General features: G+C 45.1%; 1 protein-coding gene across 2 annotated transcripts in view; it reads left to right on the top strand.

Annotated features, from left to right (window-relative positions):
- SPG11 (SPG11 vesicle trafficking associated, spatacsin) overlaps window positions 1-13,211 on the top strand; it is a 639,585-nt gene that overhangs the window by 482,108 nt on the left and 144,266 nt on the right. For both annotated transcript variants that reach the window (XM_086957913.1, XM_086957912.1), the window contains exons 34-35: window positions 4,524-4,661; window positions 7,402-7,535. In XM_086957913.1, coding sequence (XP_086814039.1) covers window positions 4,524-4,661; window positions 7,402-7,535 — 272 coding nt within the window. The remainder of the gene's footprint in view (window positions 1-4,523; window positions 4,662-7,401; window positions 7,536-13,211) is intronic.

Raw genomic sequence — 13,211 nt, 5'->3', positions numbered from 1 at the left:
ACAACTTCACATCAACCTCCTGGAACTGAGAGCAGTGTATCTAGCCCTACAGGCCTTCCTGCCACGTATCGGCACTTCCCCTGTGCTCGTCAAAACAGACAACACCACGACGATGCACTACCTGAACAAACAAGGGGGAACGCGATCTCTCTCTCTCTCACGAGAATCGCAAAAAATCTGGAACTGGTTGGTGGCGCACGGCCTCTCCCTCAAAGCGGAGTACGTGCCAGGGAAGGACAACACCATCGCGGACGCCCTCAGCAGGCAGGCCTCTCTCTCCCACGAATGGGAACTCAACGGCGACACGGTGGCCCACGTCTTCTCACAATGGGGCACCCCGAGGATCGATCTCTTCGCGACGGCAGGGAACGCCAAATGCCGCAGCTACGCAAGCTGGCATCCCCAACGGGGGTCGCTGGGAAATGCTTTTTCCATCGGCTGGTCCAGCGTGTTTGCGTACGCTTTTCCTCCGTTCCCGATGATACCGAGGCTCCTCCGGAAGATGAGGACGGAACCGTGCACGCTGATACTGATTGCTCCGTACTGGCCGAGACAACATTGGTTCTCGGATCTACTTCGCCTGTCCATCAGGCCCCCGATTCACCTGCAACAACACCCGAACCTCTTGACAATGTCCGGAGGCCAAGTACACCACCCGAACCTCCGTTCGCTCAACTTATCGGCCTGGCTCCTGAGCACCGTGAGTTCGGAGACCTAGATATACCGCAGGACTGCAGGGCAGTACTAGCCAAAGCGAGGGCGGGCAGCACGACCAAGACCTACTCGCTGAAGTGGAAGAGGTTCTGCGTCTGGTGTTCGGAACACGACCTACACCCCCTCCGGGTCACCCCAGTACAGCTGCTTCCGTACCTCCTACACCTGGCTCAATCGGGGCTGGCTCACGCCTCCATTAAGGTTCATCTGGCTGCAATTTCTAGGTTCACCAGGACTCCATCGGGACCCTCCCTCTGGTCCAGTCGACTGGTAAAACAATTTCTGAAGGGGCTCTACAGATCCTTTCCGAGGCCTCGGAAAGTCCCTCCTACCTGGCAGTTGAACTTGGTGCTCAACCAACTAATGAAACACCCATTCGAGCCCATACACCGGGCCTCGCTCAAACATCTTTCCTGGAAAACGGCTCTCCTGCTAGCCCTGACGTCGGCCAGACGGGTCAGCGAACTTCAGGCGCTGTCCATTCAGGAACCGTATCTCCAATTCAGGCCCGACCGAGTGGTACTCCGGCCCAACCCTAAATTCATTCCTAAAGTGCCGTCAGACTTTCATCTGAACGAACCAATTGTCCTCAAGTCGTTCTTTGCGGACCCTTCCACAGCAGCGGAAAGGGCGCTGCATTCCTTGGACCTTAAAAGGTGTCTCAAATTCTACTTGGACAGGACCAAAGACGTCAGGAAGTCTTCTCAACTCTTTGTAACCTACAGCAACCCGCGCATGGGGTTGCCCTTGACAAAACAGAGCATCTCACGCTGGATTTCTTCAGCAATTGCTTTCTGCCATGATCAGGCCGGACGGCCTTTGACGGACCGAGTGGCTGCCCACTCGACCAGAGCGATGTCTACGTCAGCGGCGCTCTTCGCTGGAGTGACGATCCTGGACATCTGCCGAGCGGCGACATGGAAGTCCCCGCATACCTTTTCCAAGCACTACTGCCTGGACATCGAACTGCAGAAGGACGCTGCAGTGGGACAAGCGGTGCTGCGCCATCTCTTCCAATAAGGTGAGCCTTACCTCGTCCCGCCATCCAGGTATGCACATTCTTCATGGTTTTCTCTGCTATATGCATGACTGTATATTACCATGTTTCTCTCATGTATGCACATTCTTCATGGTTTTCTCTGCTAGATGCATGACTGTATTTTACCATGTTTCTCTCATGTTGTCTGTAATTTATGCAGGCCTGCTACATCTGAGAATGTGCTTCACCACTATGCATGTATAACTGCTGGCTACTCTGATTCAGGCATGTGAATCTATGAAAGACACCCAAATACTGGATAAGAAATGCGTTACTTACCTGTAACAGCAGTTATCCAGTATTGGTGTCTTTCATAGATTCACATGCAACCCTCCCGCCTCCCCGGTAAGGACTCACGTACCTCTATGTCTACATTGCGACACCCTAGCTGGGTGCGTACGAAAATCTGAGGGACTGAGGCTCCTCCCGGGAAGGTTCTAGAGGGAGGTCGGAGCTGATTGGCTAACGATGAGAGTTCGGTCCTTTTTACATAAGGACGTGGAAAGGCCCCAAAGGGGAGGCCCTTCGGCCTATATTCTCTATGTATGTCCTTAGGACATTACTTTTTTATGTACCGGAGGCTCCCGTCTCGGCGACGGGGAATGATTCAGGCATGTGAATCTATGAAAGACACCAATACTGGATAACTGCTGTTACAGGTAAGTAACGCATTTCATACAGTCTATTTTTATAAATTGATGTAGGATGTCTTGTTTGTTTTGCAAATTTTTTCTTCAATTTTTTTGTGCTATATAAATGCTTGACACTTGTATCCTTTGTCTAAGCCTGTAGTAAAGTACCCCTATGTCCAGAAGCTTTGCTCCCATGAGCAGCCACCAACCGGAATATGCTCCCTTTCCCCCATTGGATAACATTGGACCATAGCACTCTGCACCCAGCCGCCCTAGTTGCGAGTGCATCCTTAACTCTGGAGGAACCCTGGTTCTAACCCCAGAAAACCAACCCCCAAACCTAAGTACTTATTGTTAAGCCGATAACATTGTTTTCTCCCTAAGGACTTCATTGAACTGCTTTCTTGTGAAAATTGTTTTAAGTGTGGAGTTGGTTTGCATGAAACCTTAAGAAACTGCAAATGTACCAAAACTGATTTACTTACCTTTTCTATAAGAAATATCACACTGAGTAGTGACAGTAACTTAAAAAGTAATCTGAAAAGTAACGTGAAAAGTAACGTGAAAAGGAACTGAAAAGTAATTCAGACTGCTTTACAAACAAATGACTTACCTGTAACCAATCCAATTGCATTCAACTGCATTCAAACTGTATTTAAACTGCATAATTCTTTGCAAAGTGTTATTTTACTTTCCTGTTCCAGGCCTGGCTTGGTTCTAGAAATTAAAATATAACTAAATAATATTTTTATACAAACAAATTGGTCTTTGTTCAGTCTTTGAGTGTATTACATAAGTTCTTGCCTGAGTGTGTACGATAAAGCCGTACTGCTCGCTCACACTACCACAAATAAAGAGTAAGGTATGATCTACTTTTACCTCTGCCTACTTTTGGGGTTCCACTGGACTCTGTGCAGACTATACCTTACCCTGGTATAGTATACAGAGCCATCTTCTTAGAAAGCCTGACTGCTCAGAGCCACAGCTACCTGTGGTTAAGCTTAAGGTTTAACAAACAAAAGCTTCTAGTCCTGATAGAGTTGGTAAGTGTATTACACAGTGAGGTCGCAAAACTACACCAATCCTAACAGTGGTTATTATTCATATACTAAGCACCAGGTCGAGATTGTTGAATTAAACACTTTTAAATGTATATAGTGTTTTTTTAGTGCAGTGCTTTAGTGTGCTATTCTAAAGAACACGGATATGTGGTTGTGCACCGCCTCTTAAGAACTAAATTGGGTTTGAATTACCACTGCGTTGCCGACCCATTTATTTGGCTGTTAGTAACCAAGAAAGCACAGACACCACATCAGCAGGTAGGCTCAGTGGGGTTGTGTGGGGCTACAATAACCTGGACTCACCCCCTGAAGCAATGGTGTGCTTAACTCAGTCCAGGCACTCATGGGTGGGGAAGCCAAACCCTGTAGACCAGGAGCAAAGTCCCAGAATACGCAATAGTAGGAAAGCTAGAAATGTGAGGCGCTCTACAGAAATCATTGTGCCTGCCATCTTGAAGGACTGAGGTATTGGCTATAAAGATAGAAAGGTACACCACTTCACCCAATCCACGAGAAATCTAAATTTATGGAACAGCTCATATATCCCAATAATATATTCTCTTCTAATAACATAGTCCGATCTTGCAGTTTGTCTGATCACACAAGGATCCACCGTCCTCATCTCTATGAACTCTTGGCACTCAGAATGGCACTGACGTAAAAACAGGTGGATCACTGACAGAATATTGTTAACAAAAATATTATATGAACTGAATATCGTGTTCAAAATATTGAGACTAAAATATCGAGAAGGTATGTGCAAATAGGTTATTTGATGGATCAACTATTCTTAGCTCCCCATCTATATAACTTGACGATACATGTATATACTGGCATGGTACATATATGTGTAGTTACATATAGGAAAACTTTGCTTTCCTTTAGATGCTTTTGTCCTATATTCTGTTTTTAGTCTGGTGACTGTTCCCCGCAAAAGCACAAAAATTACTTTTTAACTTCCATGGACACTGCCTCTGGATTCACCAAAAAGTGGGGCAGAGGTCATACAAGTTTGTGTTAGGAGTGAGTATGTGTCTAAGAGCACCAAAGTTAATTGTTCTATGCTTGTTTTTTTAGGGCAGAAGCAAGTGTGCTCTCCTCCCAGCTCAAGAGAGGCATTCTTGCAATTGGCAAAGCTATGTCAGGATCCCACTCTGGTGGGCATGGAGCTTTTGGAAAAGCTAGGATCTATGCCGCATGGAGAGTTGGACTGCAGTGAGTAACAGGGGTCTGGGTCTTCTGTAACATTTTCTGTGCATGTAGTGCTGTGCTTAAGCCGCACGCTGTCCCATCTCCTTTAGGCTGCATTCCCTTCACCCAGGAACAGCCCCCTGTGCGTAGACGCTTCCACTGCTCCTAGAAGCTGCATATGTCTAGTTGCTTCCTGATACTCAGAATGATCTCTGTTAGTTGGAAGCTTCCTCTACTACATGAAGGCAATCATACTGCTAAACGCAGCCCTCTTTGCACCTGCTCCTAAAACATGGCTGCTTAAACCTTGCAATCCTTTCTCACAGAAAGTGACTAACGTTTATGGAATGTGCCTTATGCTTCCAAAACTAGATCTTGCCCCTGCAGTAGTCCTGCCAGTTTCGGAAACTGGCCCTACTATTAACTTTGCATGTGGCCATAAGTTGACACCCTTCTCTGAAGCACTGCTATCTGCTCTTTTATTCAGTCCTGCAAAATGCTCCCTGCTTCTCCAAGCAGATCCAACCTCTGAAAGATTTCACTTGCCCTTAAGCAGAGAAGCTTCTTATTGTGATTGTCCTCCCTGCTTCCTGGTACTGCTTCAGTGAGCCATCTCCTGCTATGTAAAGCTATCTACAGCTCATGAAATTATTCTCTGTTGTGACACTTAATGCTTGCGGTGGGTTTATTTTGTTTCTGAATACTCTGATGCGCAATATGCACCTACTACGCCTAAAAAACATGTGAAGCTCAAGGAAGCTCTCTCTCCCTCTCTCTCTCTTTCTCATGCTCTTTTCCTCCAAAGTTTAGTATCCATATCCATATCCATACTAATATAATAAAGAGAGAGCCCAAACCTTTGAGGCGGGTAATCTCAGGAACCACAGCACCAATCACAACACCCAATACAGCGTTGGAAAGGGCAGTGGCAGCAGAAAGACATAGGCTATGCAGACGCCCACCATATACATTTAAAAGGTAAAAGAACCGTGCCAGCAAAGTAGTCCCTTGTGGGCGTGTCTGTGTTGTGCTGTGGGCGTGACAAACGCTGGGGGCGTGTGGTACGTTCCGCCCTTCATGCCATGTCTCATATCGTGTGCTAATCCCACACTGCTCCCTCTAAATACCCCTGCACCCCATAATCATAACCCACCCTTACTCCTTAAAATACCCCAACACCCTTAAACAATAACCCATCTTAACCCTATAAATATACCCTGTACCCCAAAACCCAAACCTATCCATAAACCCTAAAAATACCCCTGTACCCCAAAACCCAAACCTAGCCCTGAACCCTATGAATACACCTGTACCTCAAAACCCAAACTTACCCCTGAACCCTAAAAATACCCCTGTACCCCAAAACCCAAACCTAGCCCTGAACCCTAAAAATACCACTGTGCCCCAAACCCCAAACCTACCCCTGAACCCTAAAATTCCCCTGTACCCCAAAACCCAAACCTAGCCCTGAACCCTTAAAATACCCCTGTACCCCAAAACCCAAACCTACCCCTGAACCCTAAAACTACCCCTGTACCCCAAAACCTAAACCTAGCCCTGAACCCTAAAAATACCCCTGTACCCCAAAACCTAAACCTAGCCCTGAACCCTAAAAATAACCCTGTTCCCCAAAACCCAAACCTACCCCTGGACACTAAAATACCACTGTACCCCAAAACACAAACCTAGCCCTGAACCCTAAAAATACCCCTGTACCCCAAACCCCAAGCCTAGCCCTGAACCCTTAAAATACCCCTGTAGCCCAAAACCCAAACCTACCCCTGAACCCTAAAAATACCCCTATACCTCAAAACCCATACCTATCCCTAAACCCTAAAACTACCCCTGTACCCCATAACCCAAAACTATATCTGAACCCTTAAAATACCCAAACACCCCAAAACATATACCCCAGTACCCCAAAACATATACCCCTATACCCATACTTACCTTATCCAAACATTAAAAAAAAACATGCTTTTACCATTCATGCATTTACAACGAATTTCGTTGTAAATGTATGTGTGGTAAAAGCATATAAAATGTAATGCCATGCGTTATAATGGCATTGCAGAGTCATGGTACTTTCGTAATGAAAGTATGCAGAGTGATGGTATGCGGAAAGAAAGTTGCAGAATAATGGGTGTTTACCCTCCCCGGTAAGTACATTGGTGGCACGGCGGCCCACATCTCCAGCAACATACTCATATTTTTTCACCACCCATTTGAAAAATGCACAGGTCTCTCTCATTGATGGCCAGCACCGACATACACTTTTAGACACACCTCCCGCACAAGTTCTAGAATTGCGAACTTTAGAGCTGGGGAGCTACGTTCGAATCTCTGCATCAGCTCAACATCCTGTGATTCCAGGCAAATCGCTTTGTCTCCCCGTGCCTACCACAAATTAATGTGTTCTTCTGTAATGTAAATTGTGCTCATGCCATGTTGTGAGTTCGCGCTATATAATATTGCAAGGAAAAATAAAGTATGGAAACTCAAGTTCACACACTACTGAACGCGCACTCTTGTGCATCAGCAGTGCACTGTGAATCGTAGCGTTTCACAGGCCTCTCACAGATAAGAAATGCTATCTAAACGAAATCCTACAAAACAATATACTACTGGCCGACAGCAATTCATACTCGGACAACGTCGGGACGGGCTGCTAGTAGATCTATAAAGGGTGATTCTCCATATGCTTTGCTCTTGCCAGTGTTTATTAACTGAGGTACTTCTCTCCCTCTCCCCTTCTTCTTTGCAGCTGTTGAACTCCTGATTGCTGCCCATGAGTGCTTCACGCTAACATGCCACCTTGAGGGTATAATGAGAGTGCTGCAGGCAGCTCAACACCTCACTGAGTGCCACCTGGCTCCAGCTGATGAGTACACTCTTATGGTATGTGCATAGATATACTGACACAAGCTCTAAGACCTTGGTGTATATTTTTAGGTGTATTGATAAAGGGCCTATTTTTGTGCAAAGCGAGATTAAATGCCCTTCAGCGACATCACTAACATCAGGTGACCACTATTGTGAGTAAAGGCTTATCCCAGGCAAGGAGTCCTGTGCATCTTAAGTGCCTGCACAGCTCAAATGCATTACTGGAATTCACTTTATTTTATTTTCAGAAGAGAGATGTTTTTGTAGATGGCAATAGATAACTGATGGTGAGCTGTATCTGCATTCAGAGGGACTGGGTGTGACTCTAGGTTATGAGATGAGGGTGCTTTCCGTTGACAAAGCCATGTATAACTTTCATGGGAGATAATGTCTGAGGGATGGATATGTTGTGAATGAGTTTTTCAGTGATGGAGAGACAACTGTTGCAGGAATCCGTATGTGACTGAACAAGTGGCACATGTATGCCAGTGGTCTGGTGTGTGCCACAGGGTAGGGTATATCTGCCCTGATAAGGTGGTGTATGAGTGATGCAGGGTGCAGAGGCTTACTCCTTTCTTAGGAGTACATTACTCTTACATTGACACACCACACTTTGAATTTTGCTGACAAAATAAGTTCCCATGGTCCAGATAAGATGAATACCATACTCCATGAATCATCTCCTGCTTTGCATTTTACCTGGGTTTTGATAAGGCTAAGTCTCAGTAGTAAAATAAAGGCACAGATAATGGAATGTACAGACAATATACAGACAATATACAAATATAATTTTAATTGTTCAAGCAATAATTTCTCGACCTTTGTTTTTTGATGGCGGTTGTTTTCTGAGTCTCAAAGCTTTTGAAAATCTTTTGTATTAAGAGTTCAAGCAACTAGCATCAAAAGAGTTCTTTTGGTCTATTATGTCACATCTCAAAGGGGTTGTTGTTGTTAATTTTGAGCCCTCGACTTCACTGATGGCATTTCTCATTTCTTAATTCTCAGACAGTTGCCATCCCACTTTACACTTACTTAAGCCATAAATCATATGGAAGGGAAAGTTATTTCTTTGCATGAATGGATAACAGAATAATACTTGCTTTTTAACTTCTCTTAACGTTCCACTAACCTCAATCTCAACAAGCACTGAAATGGTGGATCCTCTATTAAGAACAGTCCACTTTCAGTTTCTTACTTAATATTAGGTGATTTTCCTCAATATAAATGTGAGAAGGGACCACTATCAATTGTAAAGTTCCTAAAGCTTTCTCTTGATACTCTCCGTTAGAGCTTTAGTGTGTTTTATGGATGTAAATTAGATTTTGGTTGCAAAAGTATGGAAAGTATGCCCATCAAAGTGCTTTATTTGTTATGGACACATTTAGGTTTATATGTTAGGTGAAGTGTGGGGTCGAGGTTTTGCATTATATCAGTACATGGATTTCTTAATGTAGGGGTTGTGCAGGTGCATGTACATGGACCCCTTTAGGTTTAGGCCATGCAGACACACTTTGTTGCAGGTGTGCTGCAGGGTTGGCATGGCATGATAGTTGTCTTCCGTATCAGTGGCGGAACTTTCTAGTGTAAAAGAAATGCAGTGTTCTGGGATTGATGCTCTTTTTGCTGTACGCGTGGAGGAGCCCATTGGGTGGATTCTTTGCAGTGTGTCAGTTTATGGTCCTCCTGTGGTGGAGGCTGTGCAAACTTATTAGATTCAGTCCCTGTCACAGCTGTTGTCTAGGTCTTTTTTCTGGTGTGAGTTGGTGATAGATTAATTTGTTTATATTGGTTGTTGGTGACTGGGTCATAGTGTGCCTTGTGTTATTCCACTCCTGTTTGTTATACCTCTGTGTTGTGTTTCTTCTTCTTTTTAAATATATTTCCTCCATATTAGTATTCAAAAGGTCGGTCATTTGGCAATATGTCACACCGTCCTGAAGATGAGCTCACATATAATTTTGACCTTTGATACTGTAACGTTGATGAATGTATCCTACTGGCCTTCAATTTTTTCATTGTTCCTACTTCACTACGAACACAAGCACTCTGATGGATACCTCATGTATGGCTTTGTGGAGTTTTCACTGACTGATTACACCTATACCTATAGACCATTAATATATCATGTTCCTGGCAAACATCAACCACCTGTGTCTCAAATTTGGAATTGAAAAACATTGTCAACAAAAATAAATTCTTCATGTCTTTTGTTCATCCGTACAGAGTACTTCTACCTATATTTACGTTTTAGCATTGTGTTATGATGATGTTCAATTCAGTTGAGTAGTATCGATTAATATGACACCAATCTGTTCATATTGATTTTTTTTTTTTTAATAAATGATTGGATGTATGCCAACGGGAACCTAGCCAAAAGCCGGCTAAGCTCTGTGCATGGTCAAAGACCAGCATAAAGTTTGCAAATGATAGGAGAGTGTGGTCAGTTAATGAGGTGTCTCATTTGAGGTGAGTCTTTCCTAAATTGGAGCTGTGTTAGGGTGGTCCTGATGGATATGAGGATGTTGTTCCATAGCGTTGGTGCCTAGATGGAATAGACTGGTGTCTTCTTTACACTTAGGGCCTGATTTAGACTTGGCGGACAGGTTACTCCATCCCAGTGGTAACAGATACCCTGTCTGCCGAAATAAAAATCGCATAGGACTCATATTATGGCGGACGGGATATCCGTCACCTTTGTAAGAGAGTAACCCATCTGCTAAGATCTAAATCAGGCCCTTTGTGTGCATTCTAATGGTGTCCTGCCTGATGGTTTGCTGAGAACCACAAGAGATGATGAGTTTGTCTGCAAGAAATGTTGCGGTGCAGATTGTGATAGCTTTGTAAATGATGCTGCTGGTTTTGAAGATGGTGCGAGCTGGAAAGAGAAGCCAATGGATTTCCGTCAGGATGGGGGTGATGGGATCATAATTCTTCAAGCCCAGGAGAAGATGGGCTGTGGCATGCTGGGTGCCCATAAGGGGTGCCAGTGTGGAGTAAGTAAGAGTGCTTTAACAGCACTGCTGAAGTCACTTTCTGATGAAGCAGTTTGACTACCTTTAGAAGAGAGATCTGTAATAGGCCGTCTTTGGTCTTTTTTTGGCAGCTTGTTCCTTGAGAGTGAATTTGGTGTCCATGGAGAATCCAAGTGCCTTGCTATTAGATCAAATTTAGGGTTCAAAGTCTTTAAAGTTCATGTCATTGAGCTAGGGTTGCAGCATTTCTTGTGAGTTTTTCTTGCCAAATAACAGGAATTCTATCTTGGTTGGGATGAGCTTCATGTAGGTGATGGCCATCCAGATCTGGATGATGTCCCGGCAGTGTTTGAGGCATTGCATGTCTGAAGCAGAGGAGCTTTTTAAGTAGAGTTGTGTATCATCTACATATTGGTGTATCCTGATGCTGTTATCTGTGTGTAGAGCACCAAGTGACTCCACATAAAAGTAAAAATGACAGGAGACTGTATGGCACCCCAGGCCACTCCTCAGGCAGTGCATTATTTGAGATGGCGGTTGTCAGTAGAGCCCTCCAGCACTCATTTTTGAGGACAGCACTTGTTTTTCCCCATCGGACATTTTCTAAAGGCCAGCAAGAGAAAAATTCACATACAGAAAAGTAGGAAGAGAAAGATGGAAAAACTGTCAGAAAGGGAGAAACTAGGAAACTGCAAGAGTGAGGTAAAGGGGCAGGACGCGTCCCATAGTGGATTAAAGGAGCATGAGGTGGATTCAAGACTACCAGCCTTGGTATTTGTTCAATGGCACTGGCGTCAGGCTTCTGAGAAGAGCTTTGGGCACTGGCATTCTTAGACAAATTAAGCAATGATAGGAATCGAAGATGGGGTTCGAAGCGGTCATAGTTCATGTCATTGAGCTAGGTTTGTACTGTTGTTTTTGGCAAATAACAGCAGATATGTCTGGGCTGGGTTGAGCTTCAGCTAGTTGCTGGCCATCAGGGTGTGGATAATGGGCAATCAGTGTTGGAGACTTGGCTTTGAATGTCTGAAATAGAGGGAGACTTTTAAGTATAGTTGTCTATCACTGGCGCAATGATGAATCTTGATGCTGTTATCTGTGAGTACTTTACCAAGAGGCGCCACATAAAGGCTGAGGATGACTGGCTATAGTATGGAACCCTGGGAGAAGCCATGGGTGGAAGGTGTCTTTTGTGTGCCTGAGATGTATGTGTGAACAAACGGAGTACTTTTAATACTTACTGTCTGTCAGTACAGGCACCTCTTAATCTCACAGTCATACAGTGTGCTAGCGTAGGCACTCTACTGTCTCTACGGTGACCCACTGTTGGGGAAGTTTTGCAATGTATCTTATCTTGGAGGTTTTGCAGTGCACCTGAACAGAAACCTCTTCAGGTGCAGGCCTTGCAAAGGCCATTTTGTGTGGTGGCACAGCAGGGTTTCCTCAGCCTAGAGGTTGTATGGTGTGTCTGTGCATTCACCTCTTAGTGTGTAAGATGTGCAGTGTGCTAATAATGCTAAAATAAAGACCCCTGTTAGTGTACATGCCTGTGAAGGATTTGCAGTATGTCAGTGGAGGAGACTGGAGTTAGTAAAGTACAAATGTAGAATAACTATTCTAGGTGTAAGTCATGCTGTGACCTCTTGGAGTGGGGATATTGCTGTGTGTCAGTTAATGGTCCACTTGTGCACATTGTGTTGGTGTTGACCATTAGAGTAAACATTGCCCAATGTGCTAGTGCATATGCTCCTCTAGGTGTATGGTGCATGGTGCCTGTGGTCATGAGGTTTTGCAGAGTGCCTATGCCGGAACTCATACCAGTTCTAGTCCACGCAGATATGTTGGTGGCAGTGCATGGTTTTCTTGATGCAGACACCACCAACTAATCCGGACAGCCAAGAAATCTGCACTCAAAGACCGACTAGACAACTACCCCCACAACAGCAAGGAACTTTTCAACATCATCAAAGAATTCACCAACCCCACCGCCAGCTCCAACGACATCACCCCCTCTCAAGTCCTCTGCGACTCCCTCGCCTCTTTCTTCCATGACAAAATCGCCGACATTCATAACAGCTTTGACAACCAACCCGTAAACCAGTCAACCCCACTCACCTCCGAACCTGTACCCCCCCGAATAACCTTCTCAACTGGAACCCACACACCACAGAAGACACCATCCGCCTAATGAACTCCATCCACTCCGGATCCCCCACAGAGCCTTGCCCCCATCACATCTTCAACAAAGCAGACTCCATCATCGCACCCCATCTCCGAGACGTCATCAACTGCTCCCTCAAATCCGGCACATTCCCAGAAAAATGGAAACACGCCGAACTCAGCGCCCTTCTGAAGAAACCCACAGCTGACCCCACCGAACTCAAAAATTACCGCCCCATCTCGCTCCTCCCTTTCTCTGCCAAAGTCATTGAGAAAGCCGTCAACAATCAGCTGGCCGCCTTCCTCGAAACCAACAAATCACTCGACTCCTCACAGTCTGGCTTCCGAGCCAAACACAGCACCGAGACCGCCCTCATCGCAGCAACAGACGACATTCGAACACTACTGGACAACGGAGACAAAGTCGCCCTCATCCTCCTCGACCTCTCCGCAGCCTTCGACACAGTCTGTCATAGTACCCTAATACAACGCCTCAGCAACATCGGAATTCAAGGAAAAGCATTAGACTGGATCATCTCGTTCCTTGCTGGAAGAACTC

This window comes from Lissotriton vulgaris, chromosome 2_1 (genome assembly GCF_964263255.1).
Source record: "Lissotriton vulgaris chromosome 2_1, aLisVul1.2, whole genome shotgun sequence".
In the NCBI taxonomy this organism is placed as follows: domain Eukaryota; kingdom Metazoa; phylum Chordata; class Amphibia; order Caudata; family Salamandridae; genus Lissotriton; species Lissotriton vulgaris.
The sequence above is the reverse complement of the archived record's forward strand: the minus strand, read 5'-3'. Positions and strand labels throughout refer to the sequence as shown.